Raw genomic sequence first — 23,313 nt, forward strand, 5'->3', positions numbered from 1 at the left:
GATCCAGCCCTGGATAGCCCCCCGTCCTGACATGTGAGTGTGTGCTTGCGTCAAGAGGTGAACTGACTGCCATTTTTTAACCATGATTGAAGAGTTAAATGTTGTGGCACTTTGAGCGGGCTCAGTTAACTTTTTGGCAAATGACTTTAGCCAGTACAAGTATTAACTGTTTGGCTACAAACTTTGGCTTAAATGGCCATTTGGGGGTCAAGGTGAGGCATTAAAAGATTAGATGGGAGGCTTAAAGAGATTTTATAAAGCGTTTACATTTAGTAGCAGTGGTCTAGATAACCTTTAATATACAACGTTTTAGGCTTTCTTTGTATGAAACATTTAAGCCTCAGCTACAGCTGCCCAATCTCCTCCTGAAATATTCACCCACCATATAGGAAAAAACCGATTATACTTTATCAGAGAACATTATTTACTTAGGCGTATAAAATCAGTGTTGTACATAGTCCGACGGATGCAGAGCAAAATTCTTAAGGCACAAGCAGTCGCTCGATCTCGAGTGTCTCCGAAAATAAGAGAGTCTGAATGGGAGCTAATTGAATGAATCATTAATAATATAAACACTGGCCGCATCCGGGCCGGGTAATTGCCGAAAAAGCGAAACGAGATGCTAAAGTAAGAGTTCAAGTCTTATTTCGTGGGAATGGGAATGGGGATGGATATGGGAATGGGAACTGAATTGGCGAATCTTAACTACGAAAGTGATGGCACGGGGATGACGGTCTGGTAGAGATGCAGCCGAGCATCGGCGTGGCCCAATTTATTGGTGGCGTTGCAGTAATAGTCCCCAAAGTCTTCCTCCGACACGCTGGCGATCCGCAGCACCGAGGTGGTGGTCTCCGAAGTGGAGGCAGTGTTGGCGACCTCGTGCTGCCGGCTGGATTGGATTTGGACTCCGTTGCGATGCCACACGACAATCGGAGCCGGATAGCCCTGCACGGAGCACTCCAGTTCCACGGAGTGGGACAGCATCTGCGCCACCTTGGGTCTCTGCACGCCGATCTGCGGACGGAACTCCACCTCCACACGGACCAACCTCTTGTCCGGCTGGCCCTCTCCGTTCTCAGCAATGCAGTAGTATCCGCCACGGTCCAAGCGATGCACCGACTTGATCCGGAGCGTCGGCTCCGACAAGACATGTCCCCCAGCCGGCATCACACCGTTGTGCTCGCGGGCCCAGGAGATGGTGGGCTTGGGGAAGCCATTGGCATGACAGGTCAGCTCCAGATTCTGACCCTCCGTGACCAGGGTGCTCTTCGGGGTGGTCTCCGCTATGACGGGTGGAGTCTTAATCTGCAGGTTCAGCTTCTTGGTCACCTTCTCGTTGACCGACACAAGCACCTGGCACTCGTACGGTCCCGCGTCGTTCGCCTCTATCTTCTGGATGCGGAACGAGTAGGTGGCACTTCCGGAAGTCGGGCCTTCGATCACCGTGAGATTGTATCGATTATCCGGAAGACTCAGTATGTTTCGCAGGGAGAGCGCCATGGGCTCTTGACCCCTTTGTCCGGATGGGAGCTTGTACCAGCTGACCGCGAGCTGGCCAACCTGCTCCACGGTGCAGTTGAACTCCACACTGTCGCCGACGCTGGCCACCACATCTTTGCTGATCTGGCTGATGACGGGTGCTCCAAAGGCCGGTTCCAGGCTGATCGCCAGGGCCAGGATCAGGCCGATATAAAGCCGCAGGTTCGACATGGGGCTTTACTGAAAGACAGGTTTAAAGAGATTCTTCTTGAATTTCACACAAAATATAAACAAAACCGACACTTTCTTATAGAAAACAAATCGAGTTCAATAACTGATAATCTATATTATATTTTTCAGTGTAATTACAGGATAAGGTGGGTGTCGATGTCCCTTGTTCTCTCTTTGATTATCTTCCCAGGGGGGTCTCCTCTTCGTTGCAAGTCTCTGTGGCAGGTTCAATGCGCTTCACTCCGCGTTCCGAGCTCGACTGAGAGCTGGGCTCAAAAGTCCGTCCCTCTGCCGGCGCATTGCTGCCGCTGCCGCTCTGCTGGCGCGCCGACGTCGACCGCTCGTTATCTCCGGAAGACCAGTCCCAAGAAGAGCCCCGAAAATCCTACACTTCAAGAAGTGATAGATAGCCATCACGATGATCGATTGACCTGTCTAGACCTCGGATGTTTTCTTGCTCAGGTATACTCAAAAAAATAGGATTTACTTCCATGACAAATCATGAGTATCTTTATATATCTTTTCGTGTAATTCTTACGATTTCTCACAGTGTAGGTTGCAAAGCCGAAGTCATCGACGTTTTGGATCTTATCGCCCCTCGCTTATTTACTTTGTCGCCTGGGCCCATGCCCGATCCCAGGCATCAGTATCATTATGTTTGCATTTAAATCTTGTGTTCGTTCACTTGTGCGTGAGTTTGACTTTGGCTTCTTCTCACTTATCAATGCACTCGTCTTATCCTCTTTAATTGATTTGTTTTGCTCGCAGTACCCCTGTCCCGTCCCCTGGACACTGCTCGGATGCACCCTCGGATGACCCCTCCTCCCTCCTCCCACTAGATAAGCGCTCCGGTACAAAAACAAAGCACTGGCGAATACGGCCGCGGGACAACTGAAAGTCCGTGCGCGAAATTCAAATTCAAATTTGTGCCGCCATTCGGCCATAAAACGTTTAAGGGTTCGTGGAAGGTCGCCGGGGTGAGGAGGCGAAGCGAAATTCGAAGCGAATGATTTATGGCATGGCGCGCTGCCAGGAAACAAAAGCAACAACCACGACAGACCTGGTTCCTGGTTTTTCGGACTCCGGGCTCTGGATTCTGGACTCTGGAATAACCTATGCTCGCTCTGGAAATCCAGCCTCGATCCAAGGACGAGCTGGCTATCTCCTTTCATCGCACGAACAGGGGCGCGTGCGTGAAAACCACATTGGTGCAAAAGGGGGTTGCAAAGCCAGACGGGTGAGAAATCAGCCATGCTGGGATATTTTTATGGGGAGAATGCCAGGGACTTTAAAGGACTTTAAGCTGACAGATAAGGATATACTTTAAACGGTTGTGGAAGGTGGGTAGGCACGTCATAGAGCATCATAATTTAATAGAATAGGTCTACAATAGATATAGGTCTTTAAATCATTGGACTAATTGAAAAATTCTTGGACCCCCTGAAAATTAATTTCTATATTTTCAAAACTTGACTTCTGATCGGGCCTGGACCGACAAGTCTCACCCTCTGCCCTTTGAGGTTAACCCCAGCTTAGCTGTGGCAAATGATTGATGACAATGGCTAGTGTCTGACAGAGCGATTCCCCTTAAAACTAACGAAAACTATACCACAGTTTTTGGGAAAATTAAATCACATCTTAAACCGTCTCGGTGACTTCTGCTGAAAATGAGGCATTTCCCATGGGAGGCAGCTGCATCTGTCGTCCTTCCTGCCTCTCCTTCTGGGTCTCCGAGTGCACATTCGAATCAGATAATTGTAAATTGTGTAAAATAATAAATTTCCAGTTAACTATCTGCGGACCTCATAGGGCGCTTCTATTCGGGAGTCTCGCTCCTGCTGTCTCTCTTCCGCCGTCGTCAGTGGGTTATCCTTGCGTTAGTTGCATCCCAGCACAATCATCGTCATCATCATCATCATCACCATCATTATCCTCATAGCGTCGAAGCCTTTTTGGGTCCGGGACCGGGTCCGGGTCCTGTCTCTGGCCCTGGCCCTGGTCCTGGCTGCTTTATGCACTCGAACGCAACGGTCGACTTGGCCCGGCTGGTCCAAACTGGACACACACCGAACGAAAGAGATGGATATAAAGTGTGCGATAGAGAGCGATAGAGCGAGTGCTGCTGCTCACATTCAGGAGCAAGCGGATCCAAAACAGAAAATGTCAAATTTTGTAATTTATTACCCGAATCCTGTTTCTGTCAGTGACTCTTTGGGTGTTTCGCTTCGGCAGCGGCACACAGAGCGCCCGAGGGGTGAGGGGAGGGGGCAGCAGCAGGAGCAGGACCAGGACCGAAGCGACTGAAACGAAGTCCTTTGTCACACACTGCGTGTGAATTTGTGGCCCAGAGTATGCTTGTATGTGCCTACTGGGTATTTGTATGCTTACAGTGGTCTCCTTAAAAAAGGATAACGAATATTTTAGAGTTTATCTCAGGATATTTTTGATTCAAGAATTATAAAGAATAGTTTTTTTATTTTAAAGATAGAATGAATGATTTTTTAAGCTTAGAAAACTTACATTCCTTAGAGAAACCACTGTATCCTTTTGTGTATCCTTTGGCTTTAGCTATGTACCCGTATTTTTGTTTGCCTTTTGGCTGGATGCCTGGCCCGATGACTCTGCTCCTTGCCCAGTTCTGGAGTATCTGAATTGACTTTTGTTGCCAGTTGGCAGCAACAGCGGACACCAGATCCCAAGAGTCAACACGACAATTATTCGGTAAATGTCATTAAAATATTTCACTTATGTTAGTTAAAAAAATTAATTGATAAAGGGGGACTAGGGTGGCATGCATTTTTTCAACACAACTTTTGGAATAGTTTCTGAAATGAATAGATCTTAGGTTTTATTTTTTTAGCCGAAGACAAAAATTTAGGATTGCGTTAATCATTTGTTAATCAAGCATCTAATAATAGTATCCTTCAATATAAAATATTCTTTAAAGATAGTTAAAATATTAAATTACGAAACTGGATATAAATGGTTGAGCTTTGAAGATTTATCTTTTTTGTATGAAAATAACATATTTGTTAAGAATATATATTTCAAAAATAGCGCGTCTTTCGATTTAGCGGTTTGATGGGCAGCACTGAAAAACATTGGCCAGAGCGCCAGAAACAGTTTTAGCCCATTGCGCTAGAGGGCGCTTTCTTACAGTGACGCCACCTGCTATGCGAGTTATTACTCATTTTTTAAAAATCTATTTAGAACATATTAGCGCAGCTTCTGGCTGCAGAAAACGAGTTTTTGTTCAATTTAGGCAAATATTATTTTCAATTATAGTAAAAAATATTATTTAATGGTAGTTAAAAAGTGCATGGCAACTTCTTTCTTATCTGTCTGGCAATGTTGAAAGTCGAGGTTGAAATTTCAATGTTGGTCAACGAAAATATTTGAAAATAGAAAATTCGTTATAAGTCAAAATATTTTATTTTTAAAATCAATTAATCTACTTAAAGCCTTTGAATATTATTTATAAAACTTGATATGTTTATTCCCAGCAATGTTAATTATTTTCTGTTCAATGGGTTGGCGCCCATTTAAATTCAAAAGATTTTAAAGTTTTTTCTTCGGGAATATTACAGACATATTTACTTAACTTTTTCTAAAAATATAGCGTCTAGAAATAATTTGTAATATAATAACTGGTTTACCGCGCACAGGAGTTTTTAAAGAACTTCCCAGTCTCAAACCACGAGAGTCAATGAAAAGTAAGAATAATGATTAACAGCTTTATTTAAGGATGTTTAGAAAGCTAGTAGTTCTTAAGGACCGAGTATTATTAGAAAAATGTATATGTTATATTAGTTAAACCTTATCGATCTTTTGTTTTTTTGTCGCATCTCTACAATTAATTAGTCAGCCCTTCGAATAACGGCACCATGAAGATGCACAGCAAGAGGAACGCAAAATGTTGGCGAAATAGGTTCGCGAACTCCTCCAACGTAACCGGTTACAAAAAGCAAGTTAAAACCAACTTATCTGGCCCCTGGCTACTTCCCCCAGCGAGGCGCTGACTGAAAAGTGCTGAGAAAAAGCGGCGGGCGGAGCTTTACGGGGAAAATGGCGCAACCGCCACCTGATCAAAACTTTTACCATCACCCGCTGCCGCACACACATGCACACCCCCACTCGCACCCGCATCCCCACTCGCATCCACATCCGCACCCTCATTCGCATCCGCACCAGCATCCGCAACTACAGTTGCCGCCCCAATTCCGGAATCCCTTCGACTTGGTGAGTTCATCCTTGGGTTTCAGCGGTGCGAGTGTAACCTATGATCCTCCGAAGCTATTCGATGAGCGGACGGGTGCCATAAACTACAACTATATACGTCCCTATCTGCCCAACCAGATGGCCAAGCCAGGTGAGCTCGTAACGCATCCAGAATCCTATATCCCATTCACCAGACATGTACCCCGCAGAGGAACTGCCCGACTCCCTGGTGATGCGGCGACCACGACGTACCCGCACCACCTTCACCAGCTCCCAGATCGCTGAGCTGGAGCAGCACTTCCTGCAGGGACGCTACCTCACCGCTCCCCGGCTGGCTGACCTGTCGGCCAAGTTGGCCCTGGGCACGGCCCAAGTGAAGATCTGGTTCAAGAACAGACGGCGCCGTCACAAAATCCAATCGGATCAGCACAAGGACCAGTCCTACGAGGGCATGCCCCTCTCGCCGGGCATGAAGCAGGCGGACGGAGATCCGCCTAGCTTGCAGACACTTAGTTTAGGCGGTGGAGCCACGCCCAACGCCCTGACACCCTCACCCACTCCCTCCACGCCCACGGCGAACATGGTGGAGCATTACAGCGAGTCGTTCAACGCCTACTACAACTACAATGGAACGCATGTGCATGGTCAGGGACAGGCCAGTGGGCATCGCCACATGCACGCCCAGTACCAAAATCCAGCGAACGGTGGAGCACCCAATGGGGGCCAGTTCTTTCCGCAGCAGCTTCAGCATCAAGCACAGCAACAGCAGCACCATCACCATCAGCAACAGTTGCACCATCACAGCAACCATGGACCGCTCCACATGCAACAGCAGCAGCAGCAACAACAACAACAGCAGCAACAGGCAGCGGCACAGCAACAACAGTACCAGCACTTTGACTTCCCTCAAAAGCCAGCCAGCGCCTGCCGTGTCCTGGTGAAGGACGAACCGGAGGCCGATTACAACTTCAACAGCTCGTACTATATGCGCTCGGCTCTGTCTGGCGCCACTGCTGTTGCCGTAGCTCGCGGCGCTGCCTCGCCCGGCTCTGGCTCCGAGGTCTATGAGCCATTAACACCCAAGAATGACGAGAGTCCCAGTCTGTGTGGCATCGGCATCGGCGGACCGTGCGCCACAGCCGTTGGCGAGACGGAGGCGGCCGACGACATGGACGATGGAACGAGCAAAAAGACGACGCTACAGGTGAGGATATGCATTCTTTTCTAAAGCCTTGATCCTCAGCGAAACGTTTTCAATGTCGCCAGATCTTGGAGCCTTTGAAGGGTCTGGACAAGAGCTGCGACGATGGCAGCAGCGACGAACTGAGCCCCGGACTAAGAGCTTTGTCAGGAACCGGAATTCGTGGCACAGCCTTTGCCAAGTTTGGCAAACTTTCGCCCGCGCAAGCGCCACCGCCACCACCGCTGGGGATGGGTGGGGGCGTGACCATGGCCGAATCGAATCAATATCAATGCACGATGGATACGATAATGCAAGCGTATAATCCGCATCGTAACGCCGCAGGCAACACGCAGTTCGCCTACTGCTTTAACTAGGCCTGGACGAGCGGCTGTCGTCCCAGAGAGTTATGCTAGTTATGCTAAGTTAATCCTGATTGTACAAAGAACCAAGTGATTGTAGATATCTACGCGTAGTAAGTTAGACCTAGTCGTAAGAAAATTGTATATTGTCCTTAGTGATGTTCTATGTGCTAGCATATTAGGCAAGCCATCTGGTTTTCAAAGCATCCTTTTAGTAATAACTCTATTTAGATTGAAATTTTCCCTGCAATACGTTCTTTGCCTCCACAGCTTCTGGCTGGGTGTTCCAATAAAGCCCAGGAATACTCAGTCAGATATAGTGGAGGCTTTAATGGGCTTGAACGTATTCCAGGGAAAATTATTTTTGAATTTTAACTTCAAGCCAGCAAGTAAGTCCTGCCTGGAACAATTTGGCATAGCTAAAAACTGTACTAATCGAAATGTAAAATGTTTCTCTTGGGGGGTAATCAGACACTAGATTACCTCTTAAAGATCGAACATTTAAAAAATAATACTCGATAAGATATTTTCAATTTCTATGCTATGCCAAAGAGTCTGGCACAATCCAACATTGTCACGTTCTTGGATCGAGAATTGTGATCAAATAGTTGTTTCTAAAAGTGCCGACCACTTGTTCTAGATTCAGTGATTTATTTATTGCCTGTGGAACGAATTAAATTATATATTTTATATCTACTTTAGTTGCTTTGAAATCTATTTAAGCTTCATATTTTAAAAGTGCACTCTTTAATGTTATAACGAATAAGTTTTATGTAAATCATGAAATACAAGTACTACATGAATATATGATTTCCAAAATAGTCACTATCGGTTTTCCTCCCTGTCTAGGATGAAAGAAAACTGTAGCTGGTTTTCCCGAAAATCTTATGAATTTAAAAACTCACTTTATGGCAGCACATACTCACACATGCTGTCCATAAAATATGATTCGCCATATTTCCGCGAATTGCCGCGAATCGTAAAATTCCTGAGCCAGCTGCCTGTGTTTGTGTAAGTACCTGATCCTGCCGACCCTATCTCTATCTCATCCTGGACTATCCGGACTAGTTAGGTAGGCACTGTACGGGCGCTCTGGATCGCGCTCGTCCGCAGGCAACTTGTTGCCTCTATTTTCTTTGATATACATTTTGGAAAATCCAGAAAACCAAAACGAACTCTATATGAACGAATGTTGATTGGGTTTCTCCCATATCGGGAACTTTTATTGATCTTGCTCCTTGGCGCGAACAAATGGGCGCGTTTTAAGAGGTGGATTATCGATGGGTTGTGTGCTGGGAAAAACCTGATAAAACCATTCTTACATTTCATACAATTTTTTAGATGAATACCTGAAGAAATATTTCTGATATAAACTATCTTTTAATCATACATTACTATATCATTAATCCCTTGTAGAAACCTTTTCTTACGTCTATAGAATTTTTAATAATTCTTATAATTTTTCCATCAACAACATAGTTTGAAAATGTCAATATTATTTCTTCCAAAAAAAAACTTCCTACAAAATATTTAAAATTTATGTAAATTTTTCTCCTCAACTGTACCCCAGATATTTCGAAAAATTCCATAAGATTTCCCTTCCCTGACTTTTCCTTTGTTCCAGCTTATTTTTAGCGGATTCCCAGAAGGAACAAATCCGATAGCGCCAGTAATAAAATTTGCGAACAATTTCGTAGTCCTGGGACTGAGCACAAAAGGACAAAGGGTCTGAGGCACCAAAGGACCGCGACGGTTTTTGCATTCGCCACGACGGAGACTGTAGGCTCCTACTAGGCATCGTGGCTGCTGGTGCTGTGCGACAACAAACAAAGTCATAAACGGTCCAAATCGAGCATAAAACCCAGCAGAAGAGTATCCTTTTTGCGCAGCGTTGCTTTCATAGCATTATGAGGATAATTGCGGACGTCGAGCGACCAAAAGCCGCGACAACAGCCTCGCTGGTCGGTTTCACTTTCAGCGCCGCCACCACCAAGTCTCCTGGCAACAGGTGCTACAAGTTGGACAACAATCGCTGCGAATCTCCGATCATCATCCGCCTGTCTACCTGGCGAGACTCTAACTCCGCCAGGACCCCGGGAACTGTCTCACGTAACGCCAAATCCTGTCAGGGATTGCGATCAAACCAGCCTCTCGATGGCCCATCGCCTTGGCCGGAGTCTTGGCTAGTCGTCGCGGTGCCAGTCGGCTAGTCGCCAGCTACGAAGGGATTTATGGCTCGCGGGTTTAGGCAAATTTTTTTCGCAACCGAACTTCAGACGTGACCTGCGCCCCTTGGCCTCTACCTAAAGGACACGTATATAAAGGTCCGTGTTTGCTTAGGACAGCAGATCATTTCAATTTTGACAGCTCAGTGGACAGCATCAGCATATCAGGAAGTGAACGATATGTCATCCGTCATGCATTACTATCCAGTGCACCAGCCCAAGGTGGCCCAATACCCGGTAGCTCCAACCATGGGCAAATACAGCGATGTAAGTACTGAGATACTTGGTTAAATTGAAAAGCCAATTAATATTATTTTGACCGTTTTTATAGTTGCTTTATGGCCACCATCACCACGCCACAAATCCCATCAGCTTGCCGCCCACCTACAGCCAGATAAACACCAATCCCACCACCATCAATGATCACTCCTCGCAGCAGCAGCTTCTTCATCACCAGCAGCAGCAGCAAGTGTCCTCCGACGAGAACTTGCCCTCCCAGCCCAGCCAGGACTCGCAGAGGGTGAAGTTGAAGCGATCCCGCACTGCCTTCACCAGTGTCCAGTTGGTGGAGCTGGAGAACGAGTTCAAGAGCAACATGTACCTGTACAGGACTCGGAGGATAGAGATTGCCCAGCGATTGTCTCTGTGCGAGCGCCAGGTGAAGATCTGGTTCCAGAACAGGCGCATGAAGTTCAAGAAGGACATCCAAGGACACCGGGAGCCCAAGGCGAGTGCCAAGCTGGCTCAGCCGCAAGCAGAGCAGAGTGCTCACCGTGGAATAGTGCAGCGGCTGATGTCCTATTCCCAGGATCCCAGGGAGGGAGCTGCAGCAGAAAAGCGTCCCACAGCAGCTGTTCCCCCAGTGATTCCTCAGCCAGCTTATGTGCCAGCCAAGATCAAGGCTCCAGCTGCGCCTACCAGTGCATCCAACAACAATACCAGTATGTGCTCCAGCTCTGATCTCAGCGAGATTCTGGAGCATCTAGCTCAGACAACGACAGCGCCCACCACAAGCCTTGCCAACCCCGGATTATCCTCCAATTCCGGAGCGAGTTCGGGACATTACTCCTACAATGTGGATCTGGTATTGCAGAGCATCAAGCAGGACCTGGAAGCTGCCGCCCAGGCTTGGTCCAAGTCCACCACGGCCACCCAGTCCTGGTCAGCCAGTGCCCAAAACCAAATCCCCTCAAGCGCTGTTCACACGGCTCCTTCAATGAATCTTTCATGGGGCGAACCCACAGCCAAGTCCAGGAAGCTGAGTATCTCGCACGTGAACCCCTGTGCCGCAGGCTACAATTATACAAATTAATCTTTTTATTTTACATTTTTATTACTTTAATAAGCTTAAGTTTATAAGTTTAATCTCAGTTGAGCTAAGCGAACGTCTCTGGCATTTGGACGCAAAAATTCCCAACAATCTCAGTGGCTTACAATCATGAAGATAACCAAATAATTGATAAAACCTATCTATTTTTTTAAATCTATGTATGCATGTTATAAACTTATATAATAAAATAAATGAAAAATAAAAAAAAATTCAATATTCATAGAAAAATAACTAGTTAAAAGTTTAGCAAGGGACTGCAAACTTCTCTCTGAGTCCTCGGAAACTTTCAGCTCTAACAGACTCAACTTTTGTAACAGTTTCTCCCGTCATCAATCCTTTCCAGATCCCCTTTTCCACTCCCCTGCAAAGTGGACACTTGGCTGGGCAAATAATGAAACCAACAGGATGGGGTGGAACAGGGAAAATAGCCAGAGAGAGAGTTAATTTTTACCATTTAGCCAGTGTGTCCCAGTTGTCTTCGGTTTCACTTTTGCATTTAATGTCCCATTGCGGGCGACTTGAGGTCAAGTCGAGGAATTTCCATTGCATTGCCCATCTATTAGGGCCCGAGAAAAGTGTCAACCGCATTAACTCGGACAGGCCCAGCCCCATTCCCTTCTGCTCCGGATGCGGATATGTAGCCAGGCCCAGTTTCTCGGTCTCTGACTTCGCTAGCCGGTCCAGGTTGGGTTGGTCATCTTGAGCGGTGGAGTGTTAGGATTTGATTTATGGACATTTAACCGCACACATTACTTGCTGCTGGCTGCGGTGGCTGGCTAGCGTCTTGCTGCGCGGAAATGCGACACTCAGCTCCAAGGAATTTCCACCAGCCATCCGAAATCCATCCCTTCGCTCCATGCCGGCCCAGTGGTGTGGTCGGATGGTGTGGATGTGTGGCAAATTGCTTCCCCTGGGAGGAAATTGTCGCTCGCACTTGCCACAGCCAAAGGACCCGCTGAAAGTGCACTTGAAGAAATATTATTTAATTTGGGATATACAAAATATTTAATTTCCAAAACCAAACACAATTTCTCTACAATTCTCAAATTAAAACATCTCATTCAATATTTTATTAAAATTTATATTTTAAATCTTTTCTCCAAGTGCATCCATGTGAAAGTCTCAGGGCCTAGGGGGAGGTCCTTTCTTAAGGGGTGGATCCTTGGAATTTTCATGCGCATTGTTGACATTTCCGGACATGTGGTCCGGTTCGCTTCGGATCTGGTTTGCTTGGAGCATGTCCTCCACATGTTCCGCGTGTTTCGGCTGCTGCCATAATGAATATAGATGCCTGATTCGGGAAGCGTGGGCGTGGCTAATCGCCGGGCAATCAGAGCCAGCTAATCAAAGGTGCATAAAAAGCAAACAGCAGGAGCAAGTGAGCAACTCTCCGCAGGCCAGCTTCAATTACGCGAAATGCCAATGTAATAAACATGTCGAACAGCACACAGATTGTTTCCATTGTTTGGCATCCAGTTTGGCCAATTCCCATGCTCAATCATTCACTTGGCGGCAACATTGCGATTTTATTAGCCGCAGTTTTGGATTGCGGAGTACGTTTGCCGGAGGCGGGAAGCTGGAAGCTGGATATTGTTGCCTTGATGACAATGACATTGCCGCAGTCTTGGCCTGGTCATAACAATAAATTCCGCAGCCGCAACGGAGGCTGGGCTGGAAAAACATTTCAAATTGTTTCTTGTTAATTAAATTAAATATTCACTTGGCATCCGCCCTGCCAACTACCCCCACACCCCCTGTGCCAACCGCAGCGTTTTGTAATTAGATTGAATCTATAATTTTTATAGCTAATCGCCTTTTGGGCGCTTTTGGCTTACAAGCCGCAATCCCACAGCCCGTGCCATTTGCAATGAATTTTGAATTCGCGGCCAGGACGCGACACCCAAGTGCTCGGAAATCCTTGCGACAGCCGAGCGAAATGTATTTTGTGTGCAAATGAAATGGTTTGGCAGGACAATCCGCCCGGTTTTTGCCGGGTAACTCTTCGAGTTAATTAACAGTTTTTATATCCTTGCTAAGAATATTCAAATTTTTGTCCAAAATTTGTCTATTGCCCTCCCGCGAAGGCTATATCTTTTCATTTTGGATCCAATATTCGATTCTAAAACATAATACTTCAAACGATTTTTAGATCGATTCTCTACCAATCTGCATCAAAATCCCGCAACAAAATATTTTTTAGATTTTTTGTAAGCTTTTCTGAAAGATCCCCTTCAAAATGTGGAAAACGCATGGGGACACAGTAAGGCCCACAAAGATGGCAATATCTTTGCCAAAAGACATCCGATTCTTGTGAGGAATACCTTAACAGATTTGTAGTTCGATTCTGCACCGAACTGCATCAAAATCCCACAACGAAATATTTTTTAGATTTTTTGTCAAATTTTCTGTGCCATCCCCCTCAAAATGTGGAAAACGCATGGGGACACAGTAAGGCCCACAACGAAGGCTATATCTTTGACAAAAGTCATCTGATTCTTGAGAGGAATACCTTAAACGATTTGTAGTTCGATTCTGCACCAAACTGCATCAAAATCCCACAACGAAATATTTTTTAGATTTTTTGTCAAATTTTCTGTACTATCCCCCTCAAAATGTGGAAATCGTATGGGGACTCTGTATGGCCCACAGAGAAGGCTATATCTTTGAGAAAAGTCATCTGATTCTTGAGAGGAATACCTTAAACGATTTGTAGTTCGATTCTGCACCGAACTGCATCAAAATCCCACAACGAAATATTTTTTAGATTTTTTGTCAAATTTTCTGTGCCATCTCCCTCAAAATGTGGAAAACGCATGGGGACACAGTAAGGCCCACAAAGATGGCAATATCTTTGCCAAAAGACATCCGATTCTTGTGAGGAATACCTTAAAAGATTTGTAGTTCGATTCTGCACCGAACTGCATCAAAATCCCACAACGAAATATTTTTTAGATTTTTTGTCAAATTTTCTGTGCCATCCCCCTCAAAATGTGGAAAACGCATGGGGACTCTGTATGGCCCACAATGAAGGCTATATCTTTGCCAAAAGTCATCCGATTCTTCAGAGGAATACCTTAAACGATTTGTAGTTCGATTCTGCACCAAACTGCATCAAAATCCCACAACGAAATATTTTTTAGATTTTTTGTCAAATTTTCTGTACTATCCCCCTCAAAATGTGGCAAAACGCATGGGGACACAGTAAGGCCCACAGAGATGGCTATATCTTTGCCAAAAGTTATCCGATTCTTGAGAGGAATACCTTAAACGATTCGTAGTTCGATTCTGCTCCGAACTGCATCAAAATCCTACAACGAAATATTTTTTAGATTTTTTGTCCAATTTTCTGTACTATCCCCCTCAAAATGTGGAAAACGCATGGGGACACAGTAAGGCCCAGAGAGATGGCTTTATCTTTGCATACCTTAAACGATTTGTAGTTCGATTCTGCACCGAACTGCATCAAAATCCCACAACGAAATATTTTTTAGATTTTTTGTCAAATTTTCTGTACTATCCCCTCAAAATGTGGAAAACGCATGGGGACACAGTAAGGCCCACAGAGATTGCTATATCTTTGCCAAAAGTTATACGATTCTTGAGAGGAATACCTTAAACGATTTGTAGTTCGATTCTGCACCGAACTGCATCAAAATCCCACAACGAAATATTTTTTAGATTTTTTGTCAAATTTTCTGTACTATCCCCCTCAAAATGTGGAAAACGCATGGGGACACAGTAAGGCCCACAGAGATTGCTATATCTTTGCCAAAAGTTATACGATTCTTGAGAGGAATACCTTAAACGATTTGTAGTTCGATTCTGCACCGAACTGCATCAAAATCCCACAACGAAATATTTTTTAGATTTTTTGTCAAATTTTCTGTATCATCCCCCTCAAAATGTGGAAAACGCATGGGGACACAGTAAGGCCCACAGAGATGGGTATATCTTTGCCAAAAGCCATCTGATTCTTGAGAGGAATACCTTAAACGATTTGTAGTTTAATTCTGCACCGAACTGCATCAAAATCCCACAACGAAATATTTTTTAGATTTTTTTTCAAATTTTCTGTGCCATCCCCCTCAAAATGTGGAAAACGCATGGGGACACAGTAAGGCCCACAACGAAGGCTATATCTTTGCCAAAAGTCATCTGATTCTTGAGAGGAATACCTTAAACGATTTGTAGTTCGATTCTGCACCGAACTGCATCAAAATCCCACAACGAAATATTTTTTAGATTTTTTGTCAAATTTTCTGTGCCATCCCCCTCAAAATGTGGAAAACGCATGGGGACACAGTAAGGCCCACAGAGATGGCTATATCTTTGCCAAAAGTCATCTGATTCTTGAGAGGAATACCTTAAACGATTTGTAGTTCGATTCTGCACCAAACTGCATCAAAATCCCACAACGAAATATTTTTTAGATTTTTTGTCAAATTTTCTGTACTATCCCCCTCAAAATGTGGAAATCGTATGGGGACTCTGTATGGCCCACAGAGAAGGCTATATCTTTGAGAAAAGTCATCTGATTCTTGAGAGGAATACCTTAAACGATTTGTAGTTCGATTCTGCACCGAACTGCATCAAAATCCCACAACGAAATATTTTTTAGATTTTTTGTCAAATTTTCTGTGCCATCCCCCTCAAAATGTGGAAAACGCATGGGGACACAGTAAGGCCCACAAAGATGGCAATATCTTTGCCAAAAGACATCCGATTCTTGTGAGGAATACCTTAAAAGATTTGTAGTTCGATTCTGCACCGAACTGCATCAAAATCCCACAACGAAATATTTTTTAGATTTTTTGTCAAATTTTCTGTGCCATCCCCCTCAAAATGTGGAAAACGCATGGGGACTCTGTATGGCCCACAATGAAGGCTATATCTTTGCCAAAAGTCATCCGATTCTTCAGAGGAATACCTTAAACGATTTGTAGTTCGATTCTGCACCAAACTGCATCAAAATCCCACAACGAAATATTTTTTAGATTTTTTGTCAAATTTTCTGTACTATCCCCCTCAAAATGTGGAAATCGTATGGGGACTCTGTATGGCCCACAGAGAAGGCTATATCTTTGAGAAAAGTCATCTGATTCTTGAGAGGAATACCTTAAACGATTTGTAGTTCGATTCTGCACCGAACTGCATCAAAATCCTACAACGAAATATTTTGTAGATTTTTTGTCAAATTTTCTGTACTATCCTCCTCAAAATGTGGAAATCTTATGGGGACTCTGTATGGCCCACAATGAAGGCTATATCTTTGCCAAAAGTCATCTGATTCTTGAGAGAAATACCTTAAACGATTTATAGTTCGATTCTCCACCGAACTGCATCAAAATCCCACAACGAAATATTTTTTAGATTTTTGGTCAATTTTTCTGGAGCATCGCCTCCTCGTTCTGAAGGAAAAAAAAGTTGTTTTTTTAATACTAATCTGTTTCTTAGCTACTGAAATGATTTTTTCTTCCTTTTTAATTATTTATTTAGTTAAAGTGCCTAAAGTTGCTTCCTCAAAAAATATGTTAAGCATCAATTCATGAAAATATTTTTTTCCAAACTTCATTTTCCGCTGCCGTGCTACCATTTCACCACCCACTTCTCTGATTTGGGAGCTCAATTTGGATATTTTTGGCACGTTTAAACGTTATGACATTTCACAGACGTGTTAGTCCCTCAACGCCACCAATATGGCCAACACCTGTCGTATAAACAAATCGTGCAGCGCCCGAAAAACTTTCCGTTCATTCCACATATGCCCGGCTTGGGGATGTCCTGTTTTTAGTCCGCAAAAAATATGCATATATAGTGAACAGCAGGCACAGGAAACTCTTCTTATTTTGTATTCCATGGAAGATTGTGAATTCGTGAAAAAAATCACTTCAAAATTTGAATGCCAATTGCGCTGAAGAGGGGAGTGGGTGGGGTATCATCCCAGCCCCAAAATAGAATTCTTGGGCGTACAATGAAATTTTTGTTGTACCTTCCGAAGTCAGGGGTTTTTTGAAATTGGGGTCGTGGACCGTAATGTTTTTTGAAGCATCTGTTGCATGGTTTTTGCATTTATTTTACCCTTATTTAAGGTGGTATGATTTGGAAGGAAAAAGGTTCGTAGTGCCGGAAGTAAGATGGACTAGACTTACAATCGTATTTTACTAAAATCACTTAAATACTATTCATTCTCATATGAATAAGTTTTATTTGTCAGCCCCCACCGCTTGAAAGGGTTCACATTTCATGGGTAATTCGATCAGGTCCTCAACCCTCTCATCAACAGCTGATGGGCAGCATATGCAAGTGACCTCCCATCTGTAGGGTTGGGCCGTATTTATGGCCCGTTGGTTGGTATATTTTTCATCGGTCTAAAACCCATAATTAAATTACGTGAAATTCATTTATAACAATTACGTCGAAATGGCAATCTATGCTGATGATGCCGCCAGGCGGCAAGGAGCTGCCACAAGGAGCGTTACCGACTTTAGCCGACTAGCCAACGGAAACCCAAACGAATTTCGTGCGGAATAAAAAATGCGGTGCGCCATGTGAGCAATTTGGTGTCGTTGTCGTTTGTCCATTTGCTGGCAGGAATGGTGCTACAACCAGTTCAGGCTCCTTTTGCGGCACTGCAATTATTTATTCCCGTGCACTTTGTTTCCTCCCCTTACCGCCGACAACCCCTCGCCTTGTGCAACCGAACCTGGCGCTTAAGCATGTCCATGTCCGGTTGGGGATAGTGTGTGTATCGGAATATGTGTATGGGTTGGCTCCTAAATGTTTGGCACACACGACACAGACACATATCCGCCACCCAGCTCTCACCAACCAGCTATCCTGCCTCCCTGTCTCTCTCTTCCTGTCCTACTCCTGCGAATGCAGGTAATGTGCCAGCGACATGCACTTCCAGGTGAGCCAAGGAGTGAGGGAGAAGGACAAGAAGGTTCCACTTGCAGAAAGATTTTTCAAGGAGATTCAGATTATTAAGGGTTAAAAAATATTTAAACTTATTTATACAATTTTAAGATATTAGAGAAATTTTAAGTTTTAAAATAATATATAAATTTTCTATACTAATACTCTTCTAAACCCCAAGAGACCTCCATTTTTCCATGTGTTTGGTTAATGTTTTGATGGACAGGGGCTTTGAGGGTAGCGGTTGAGATTGCAACTCTACTATTATTAGATGCCATTATGTTTTATAGTCTATAATTGATACTTTGAGCCACGCTGAGCTTGGCATGCATTTGTGCATTTCTTTATCTTACAAATTATATGAGATTAAATGAAAAGTAATGTGAACGTGAGTATGAATATGGCTATCAGCGAGTGTTAGTACCAGCCAGCGTGTGTTTGTCTACACCCGTAATCATGTAAACGATTCAACGCAAATGACTGGTAAAATATAAAAAAATAAAAACAAAACCTGTAGCACGATAAACTTTTTGTAAGCTAACAAAAAATTATGCAAAAAAATCCATACTGTTTTCAAATCACAAACCGCCAATCTATCGATATGTTTTAAGTATTTCTTTAAATACACTTGCCGAATCGCTAGGCAACCAGTTGGTTAGAGCCAATAAATAATACAACCCCTAGTTGCCACGGGAAGCGTTTGTTCAGCTGGTAAACATTTTGAATAAACAAACTATACAAACGGCAAATGGAAAACAAACATTTACTTGAATCCTTTAGGATCCTTTTGTTTTCTAACTGAAATCATGTATTCATTGCAACACCCACAGATTGATGAAAGCTTCTTGGATGCAAAGTCAGCAGTTGAGGAGGTTGTGAAGATACTTGAAAGTCTTCAGAAGCCTAAAGAGTAAGTATTTAATTGACTTAAAAATAAATATATTTTACCTTTGATTCAGAGAGGAGGAAGAGACTGAAGAAGCCGTTAAAACGAGCATCATACCGAAGTCTATATCTGAAGAAAACTTTATCATAACCGAACGTACCAATGGATCGAATCCTTCGGCGGCAAAGGAACCTTTACAGAAGGATAAATCAAAGCGTCCCACCTTCACCCCAGCGGATAGGCAAAAGGATAGATACCCTTTCATGCGACAGGTGGACATGAATCTGGAGGAACGCTCCAAGGCGCGCTTGGAAAGGGAGCGCGTGGCTCAGAACTTTCGAAAGTACGTTAATTATTCTATTTATTAATCATATTCATTGATTTTTATTTTAAGATTGGGAAACGCAGAGTATCGTCGAGGGAATTATGAAACAGCTATGCAGATGTACTCCGAAGGCATTGAAAATATCAGGGATAGTCATATCCTTTATATAAATAGAGCTCTTTGCTATATCAAGTATGTTAGCCAATTATAAAATATTTTAAATATTAATATTATGTAACATCAGATTGGGTAAATTCAAGCGAGGCATCGTGGATTGCGATTTCGTTCTAAACAAGCTGGATGAGAAGAATCTAAGAGCTTGGCTGTATCGAGCCATGGCCTACAAAGGCCTAAACGATGAGGCCAACTTTGAGACCTGCGTGAAATATGCTCGCAAATTCAATTCCAAGCAGATGGAGTTTATTGATGAGTTCCTGGAAAAGCTGAACAACGAAATGTGACTTTGAAATAAAAGGTATTGAAGGTCGAATACCTCTTTTTCATAAAAAACATTAGGGTATTTTATTTTCCCTCTAATAAACATTTTCATAAGCCATATTTGATATTATTATACTCTTCATAATCTCATAAGCCTACCCATTTTCAGCTTTAAACAAAAGCTTTGCATTTCTGTTTTAAAATTTAACCCTTTGCCACAAAAACTTCAAGTGTTGTTTACATATGACAGCCGGAGTATCGTGTTTGGTAGCTCAACTCTTTTGATTCCGTTCCAATGCCATTCAATCGAAGTCAGACACCCAGGGCACATCCTCTGCTCGGCTCGGCTGTCAGGCTGCTCCCCCTCCAGCCAGACCTCTCCGCAACCACCATCGGATGAAGGCAAACAATTCGATGGCGGTAATCAATCTTCCTTCACTCTCTGCCAGCTGACAGCTCCGTGGTGTAGAGTCAAATTGCGATCTTTGTTTGTGCCGGGTCCGGGTTACGGGCCAGGACAGCGGTCCGTAGACGGGAGACCGTATAGCAAAGAGCTTGCACTCAGCATTGGCATGTCAGAACACTCGAAACAAAAATGGGTTATAAGTAGATATAGTGTCTGGTCAAATAAAAAGGCTTGAACAGACCTCCCTACACAGAGTTTATAAGTTATATATAAATTATATATTTTTTTTAAGTGCATGAGAGTTTGGGTGGATAGGGGACGCAGTGGACTGAAGCGGTTGGGGAGGCTAGCTGTTCCATTTATGCGTGTCAAAGGTTGCGTGGCACAGGCGGAGGGCGACAGATTGAAGCCGAGGCAGGCGACACAAATGTTGTACTTGTCACGGTTGTTGCGGTAGTTGCATCTTGTACTTGGGCGGGTTGAGGTTGTGGGTGGATGGGTTGAGTGCTGGGCGCTGGGTGTTGGGGCGGGAACTCCAAATGAGTCGTAGTACCACTGAGTCGGCACAAAATTCTTATCCACTCATTAATCCTTTCCATTTAACACAATTATCTGACAGTTGGGTCTCCATTTTATTGCATCTGAACAATAGGAAAAGGCCAAATACCGAATATAGTATATAAACATGTATCGCATCAATCAATTGTTTTTCAGCAATTCATGGATGGTTTTTACAGCTTATTTTAGGTTTTTAGGTGAACCAATCAAGTGAAAATATATCAATTAGAAAAACATTAAGCCAAAGCTGATCAGGATAAGATCAATGTAATTATCCATTTCGGATGGGGGTAATGTTCATATAAGCGTATAAATGAATAATATTATTTAAAAAAAAAAATAAATAAATAAATAAAAAAGTTCTTAGACATATGAATTCATTTCTCATTCGTAACTTTTTCGATTTGTTGAACAATTTATTTGTGCAATTTATCCACTCACACACTCCCTTGATAGCAAAACTTTATCGATAATGAAATTCTACAAGTTTCTATTATTGGCATAATCAAATAACTAATAAAAAGAGACGACTCTGTGACAGCTGACGATGAAATATTGTTCACAAAACATGGAAAATCTAATATGATCCAAGGGTCCTCATCCTGCTCCACTTTCATGTGTCACACACGACACGCTGGCCGAGATGGAGGAGCTGAAGAAAATTTCAATATGCTGGAAATTACTTTATGATGTGATGACACCAATTTATCTGAGCCAACATTGAGCTGGAGCCTGCCATGTTGTCCACCAAATTGGCCTGGCCAAATGGTGCTCATTTTGGCTTTGTATTTCAACCAGCTGAGTGGAGTATAAGTTTATCAATTCACGTGAACTGAATAAATTTTAAAGAGCACTATGCTTAAACTACAAGCATAGCTTATGACCATTTCCCTCAAGGATAGGTGAATCTTCTCGACAGCTTGCTGTACTGGATTATTGGATATCCTAAAACTCAGATCAGATCATCTTCTCAGAGATTCCTCTCTAAGTTGGACTCCGTATCCTAAGAAAACTCCAGATCCAAGTAGAGTGTTATTTTGCATAAGCCTGTTCGATCGTAAATCTATGCCGCGTAGCACGTAGCCCAGGTCCGCGGATATATCTGATTTTATAGCGGGTGATTGGATTAGCTTGAAGTAACGGTGACACCCTTTTTAGGACCAGGGATCAGGGTCAGGACAGCCATGATCCCCTTCGGTTGCTAAGCAGGTAGTTCAACCCCTAGATATTCATAACTGACTTGGAAAACCCCGGGGAAAACCAACAGAATTCCGTTCATAGTAGATATCTACCTGATTAGCAGGATTGGGGTTTCGCAAGCCTGGCTTTAAGTTATAGCGACCTTGAAAGGTGGAATCTATGCTGGAGGGACTTCTAGGTGGTTCTTACAAGAGGGTGGCAGCAGCACAATCACAGGTAGCTTAACAACATTTGAAATATTTAGTTATTAAAATATATATTTTAATTAATCATAAAACATAATGCATAAATAATATTTCTCTTGACTATGTCCCATTTTAAAAAAGATAATATTGCAGTTAAGACATATGCCAAGGACCAACATTACTCCCTAGAAAAATGACGAAGAGTCTCCAGACTTCATAAGATCATAATTAAGTAAACAAAACGTAATCAGGACTCACGCCACCTTGTCGCTATGAAGAAACTTCTGACACATCCTGGACGCTCTTAGCCTGGCCTAAAGAGACGCGCCAGCTACCAGGTCAGGCCAGACTAGCCGGCTGCCAGCTCTGAAGTCTCGCCGTCGGGACAGGTAGGAACCAATACGATCCGATGCGGTACCTAAAGCATCGGTATATAAGCAAATGATTAGACTTCAGTGACATCTAGTTAAAAAATACACCTCTCAGCGAACAGAAGCCTTGAAAAGTACTTTCCTCAGCAATCATGTTCTTTATTGAAAACGAAAACGGTTTTGTTGACAACTCTTTGGTCAGCGATTTTGTGGTAGGTTTTTAAAAAATTATACATTTTTAGATTAAATATTAATTATAATTTTTATTATAATAGATGCATCCTTGTGGTGATTTAAACCTGGAAGGTATTCCATTAGCCCCCACGAAGTCGACTGAAAAATGCAAGAGATCTCGGACCGCCTTCACCAGCCACCAACTTATTGAGTTGGAAAGGGAATTCCATCTCAACAAGTACTTGGCCCGAACTCGTCGCATCGAAATTGCCCAGCGTTTGAAGCTGACCGAGAGACAAGTTAAGATCTGGTTCCAGAATCGTCGCATGAAGTCTAAAAAGTTGGCCAACAAGCAAGTGGCCAAGGGAGTGGTTACTATGACGACTGCTCCATCCAGCCAATCAATTGAAGATGTTTTTGACGATGGAATAATTGCGGAAAGACTGCTCCAATATGCCAATACTAATACCGAGACTGCGCCCTTGCCCCAAGATGTTCCTCAGATGCTGCAGCAGGGTCAGATAACACCGCCCTATCAAGAGTATGACTACCTCAACGAGTTCTGTTCCGCTCCCATGGACTTTTCCCAACTGCCCATCAACGGAATGGAGGCTAATTGGACGAGTAATTGGTTTGATATTGAGCCCACCATTCCAGTTCCCCAAAACTCAGCTGAGCTTATTCCCAATGCTTATGAATTGGACCAATATAACAAGCCCATTGTGCCAAACTTGTGTTGGGAAACGAATAGTTCGGTCGCAGGATCCACAACGTCGGAAGAGTACCTTGAAGTAGACTACGATTTTATTCAGAACTTGTTAGACTTTTAA

At 43.5% G+C, this 23,313-nt stretch overlaps 5 protein-coding genes across 8 annotated transcripts; 4 read left to right on the forward strand and 1 right to left on the reverse strand.

Moving 5' to 3' along the window:
• Positions 1 to 400: 400 nt before the first annotated feature.
• On the reverse strand, positions 401 to 1,982 carry Ama (Amalgam). Its single transcript, XM_017247240.3, has 2 exons — positions 1,849 to 1,982; positions 401 to 1,719 (listed from the first exon to the last, which is right to left on the reverse strand). The coding sequence occupies exon 2, from the start codon at positions 1,708 to 1,710 to the stop codon at positions 706 to 708; it is 1,005 nt and encodes a 334-aa protein (XP_017102729.2). The 5' UTR covers positions 1,711 to 1,719; positions 1,849 to 1,982; the 3' UTR covers positions 401 to 705.
• A 3,589-nt stretch (positions 1,983 to 5,571) lies between these two features.
• bcd (bicoid) lies at positions 5,572 to 8,265 on the forward strand. Of its 4 annotated transcripts, none has more exons than XM_017248364.3 (4): positions 5,572 to 5,949; positions 6,004 to 6,079; positions 6,138 to 7,132; positions 7,195 to 8,265. In XM_017248364.3, exons 1-4 carry the CDS (start codon positions 5,776 to 5,778, stop codon positions 7,483 to 7,485), a joined length of 1,536 nt encoding a protein of 511 aa, XP_017103853.2. In that variant the 5' UTR covers positions 5,572 to 5,775; the 3' UTR covers positions 7,486 to 8,265. The 4 variants fall into 4 exon arrangements, with proteins under 4 accessions (XP_017103853.2, XP_017103852.2, XP_017103851.2 ...); XM_017248363.3 differs by having other exon boundaries at positions 6,123 to 7,132; positions 7,195 to 8,264; XM_017248362.3 differs by having other exon boundaries at positions 5,572 to 6,079.
• Positions 8,266 to 8,944: 679 nt separating this feature from the next.
• Positions 8,945 to 11,162, forward strand: zen (zerknullt). Its single transcript, XM_017247333.3, has 2 exons — positions 8,945 to 9,962; positions 10,027 to 11,162. Exons 1-2 carry the CDS (start codon positions 9,876 to 9,878, stop codon positions 11,005 to 11,007), a joined length of 1,068 nt encoding a protein of 355 aa, XP_017102822.2. The 5' UTR covers positions 8,945 to 9,875; the 3' UTR covers positions 11,008 to 11,162.
• Positions 11,163 to 18,742: 7,580 nt separating this feature from the next.
• On the forward strand, positions 18,743 to 19,612 carry LOC108129236 (tetratricopeptide repeat protein 12). The gene is made up of 4 exons (XM_017247192.2): positions 18,743 to 18,850; positions 18,900 to 19,169; positions 19,221 to 19,343; positions 19,396 to 19,612. Exons 1-4 carry the CDS (start codon positions 18,747 to 18,749, stop codon positions 19,610 to 19,612), a joined length of 714 nt encoding a protein of 237 aa, XP_017102681.2. The 5' UTR covers positions 18,743 to 18,746.
• Positions 19,613 to 22,429: 2,817 nt separating this feature from the next.
• zen2 (zerknullt-related) lies at positions 22,430 to 23,313 on the forward strand. Its single transcript, XM_017248223.2, has 2 exons — positions 22,430 to 22,521; positions 22,585 to 23,313. The coding sequence occupies exons 1-2, from the start codon at positions 22,462 to 22,464 to the stop codon at positions 23,311 to 23,313; spliced, it is 789 nt and encodes a 262-aa protein (XP_017103712.2). The 5' UTR covers positions 22,430 to 22,461.

This window comes from Drosophila bipectinata, chromosome 3R (assembly GCF_030179905.1).
Source record: "Drosophila bipectinata strain 14024-0381.07 chromosome 3R, DbipHiC1v2, whole genome shotgun sequence".
NCBI classification, from domain to species: domain Eukaryota; kingdom Metazoa; phylum Arthropoda; class Insecta; order Diptera; family Drosophilidae; genus Drosophila; species Drosophila bipectinata.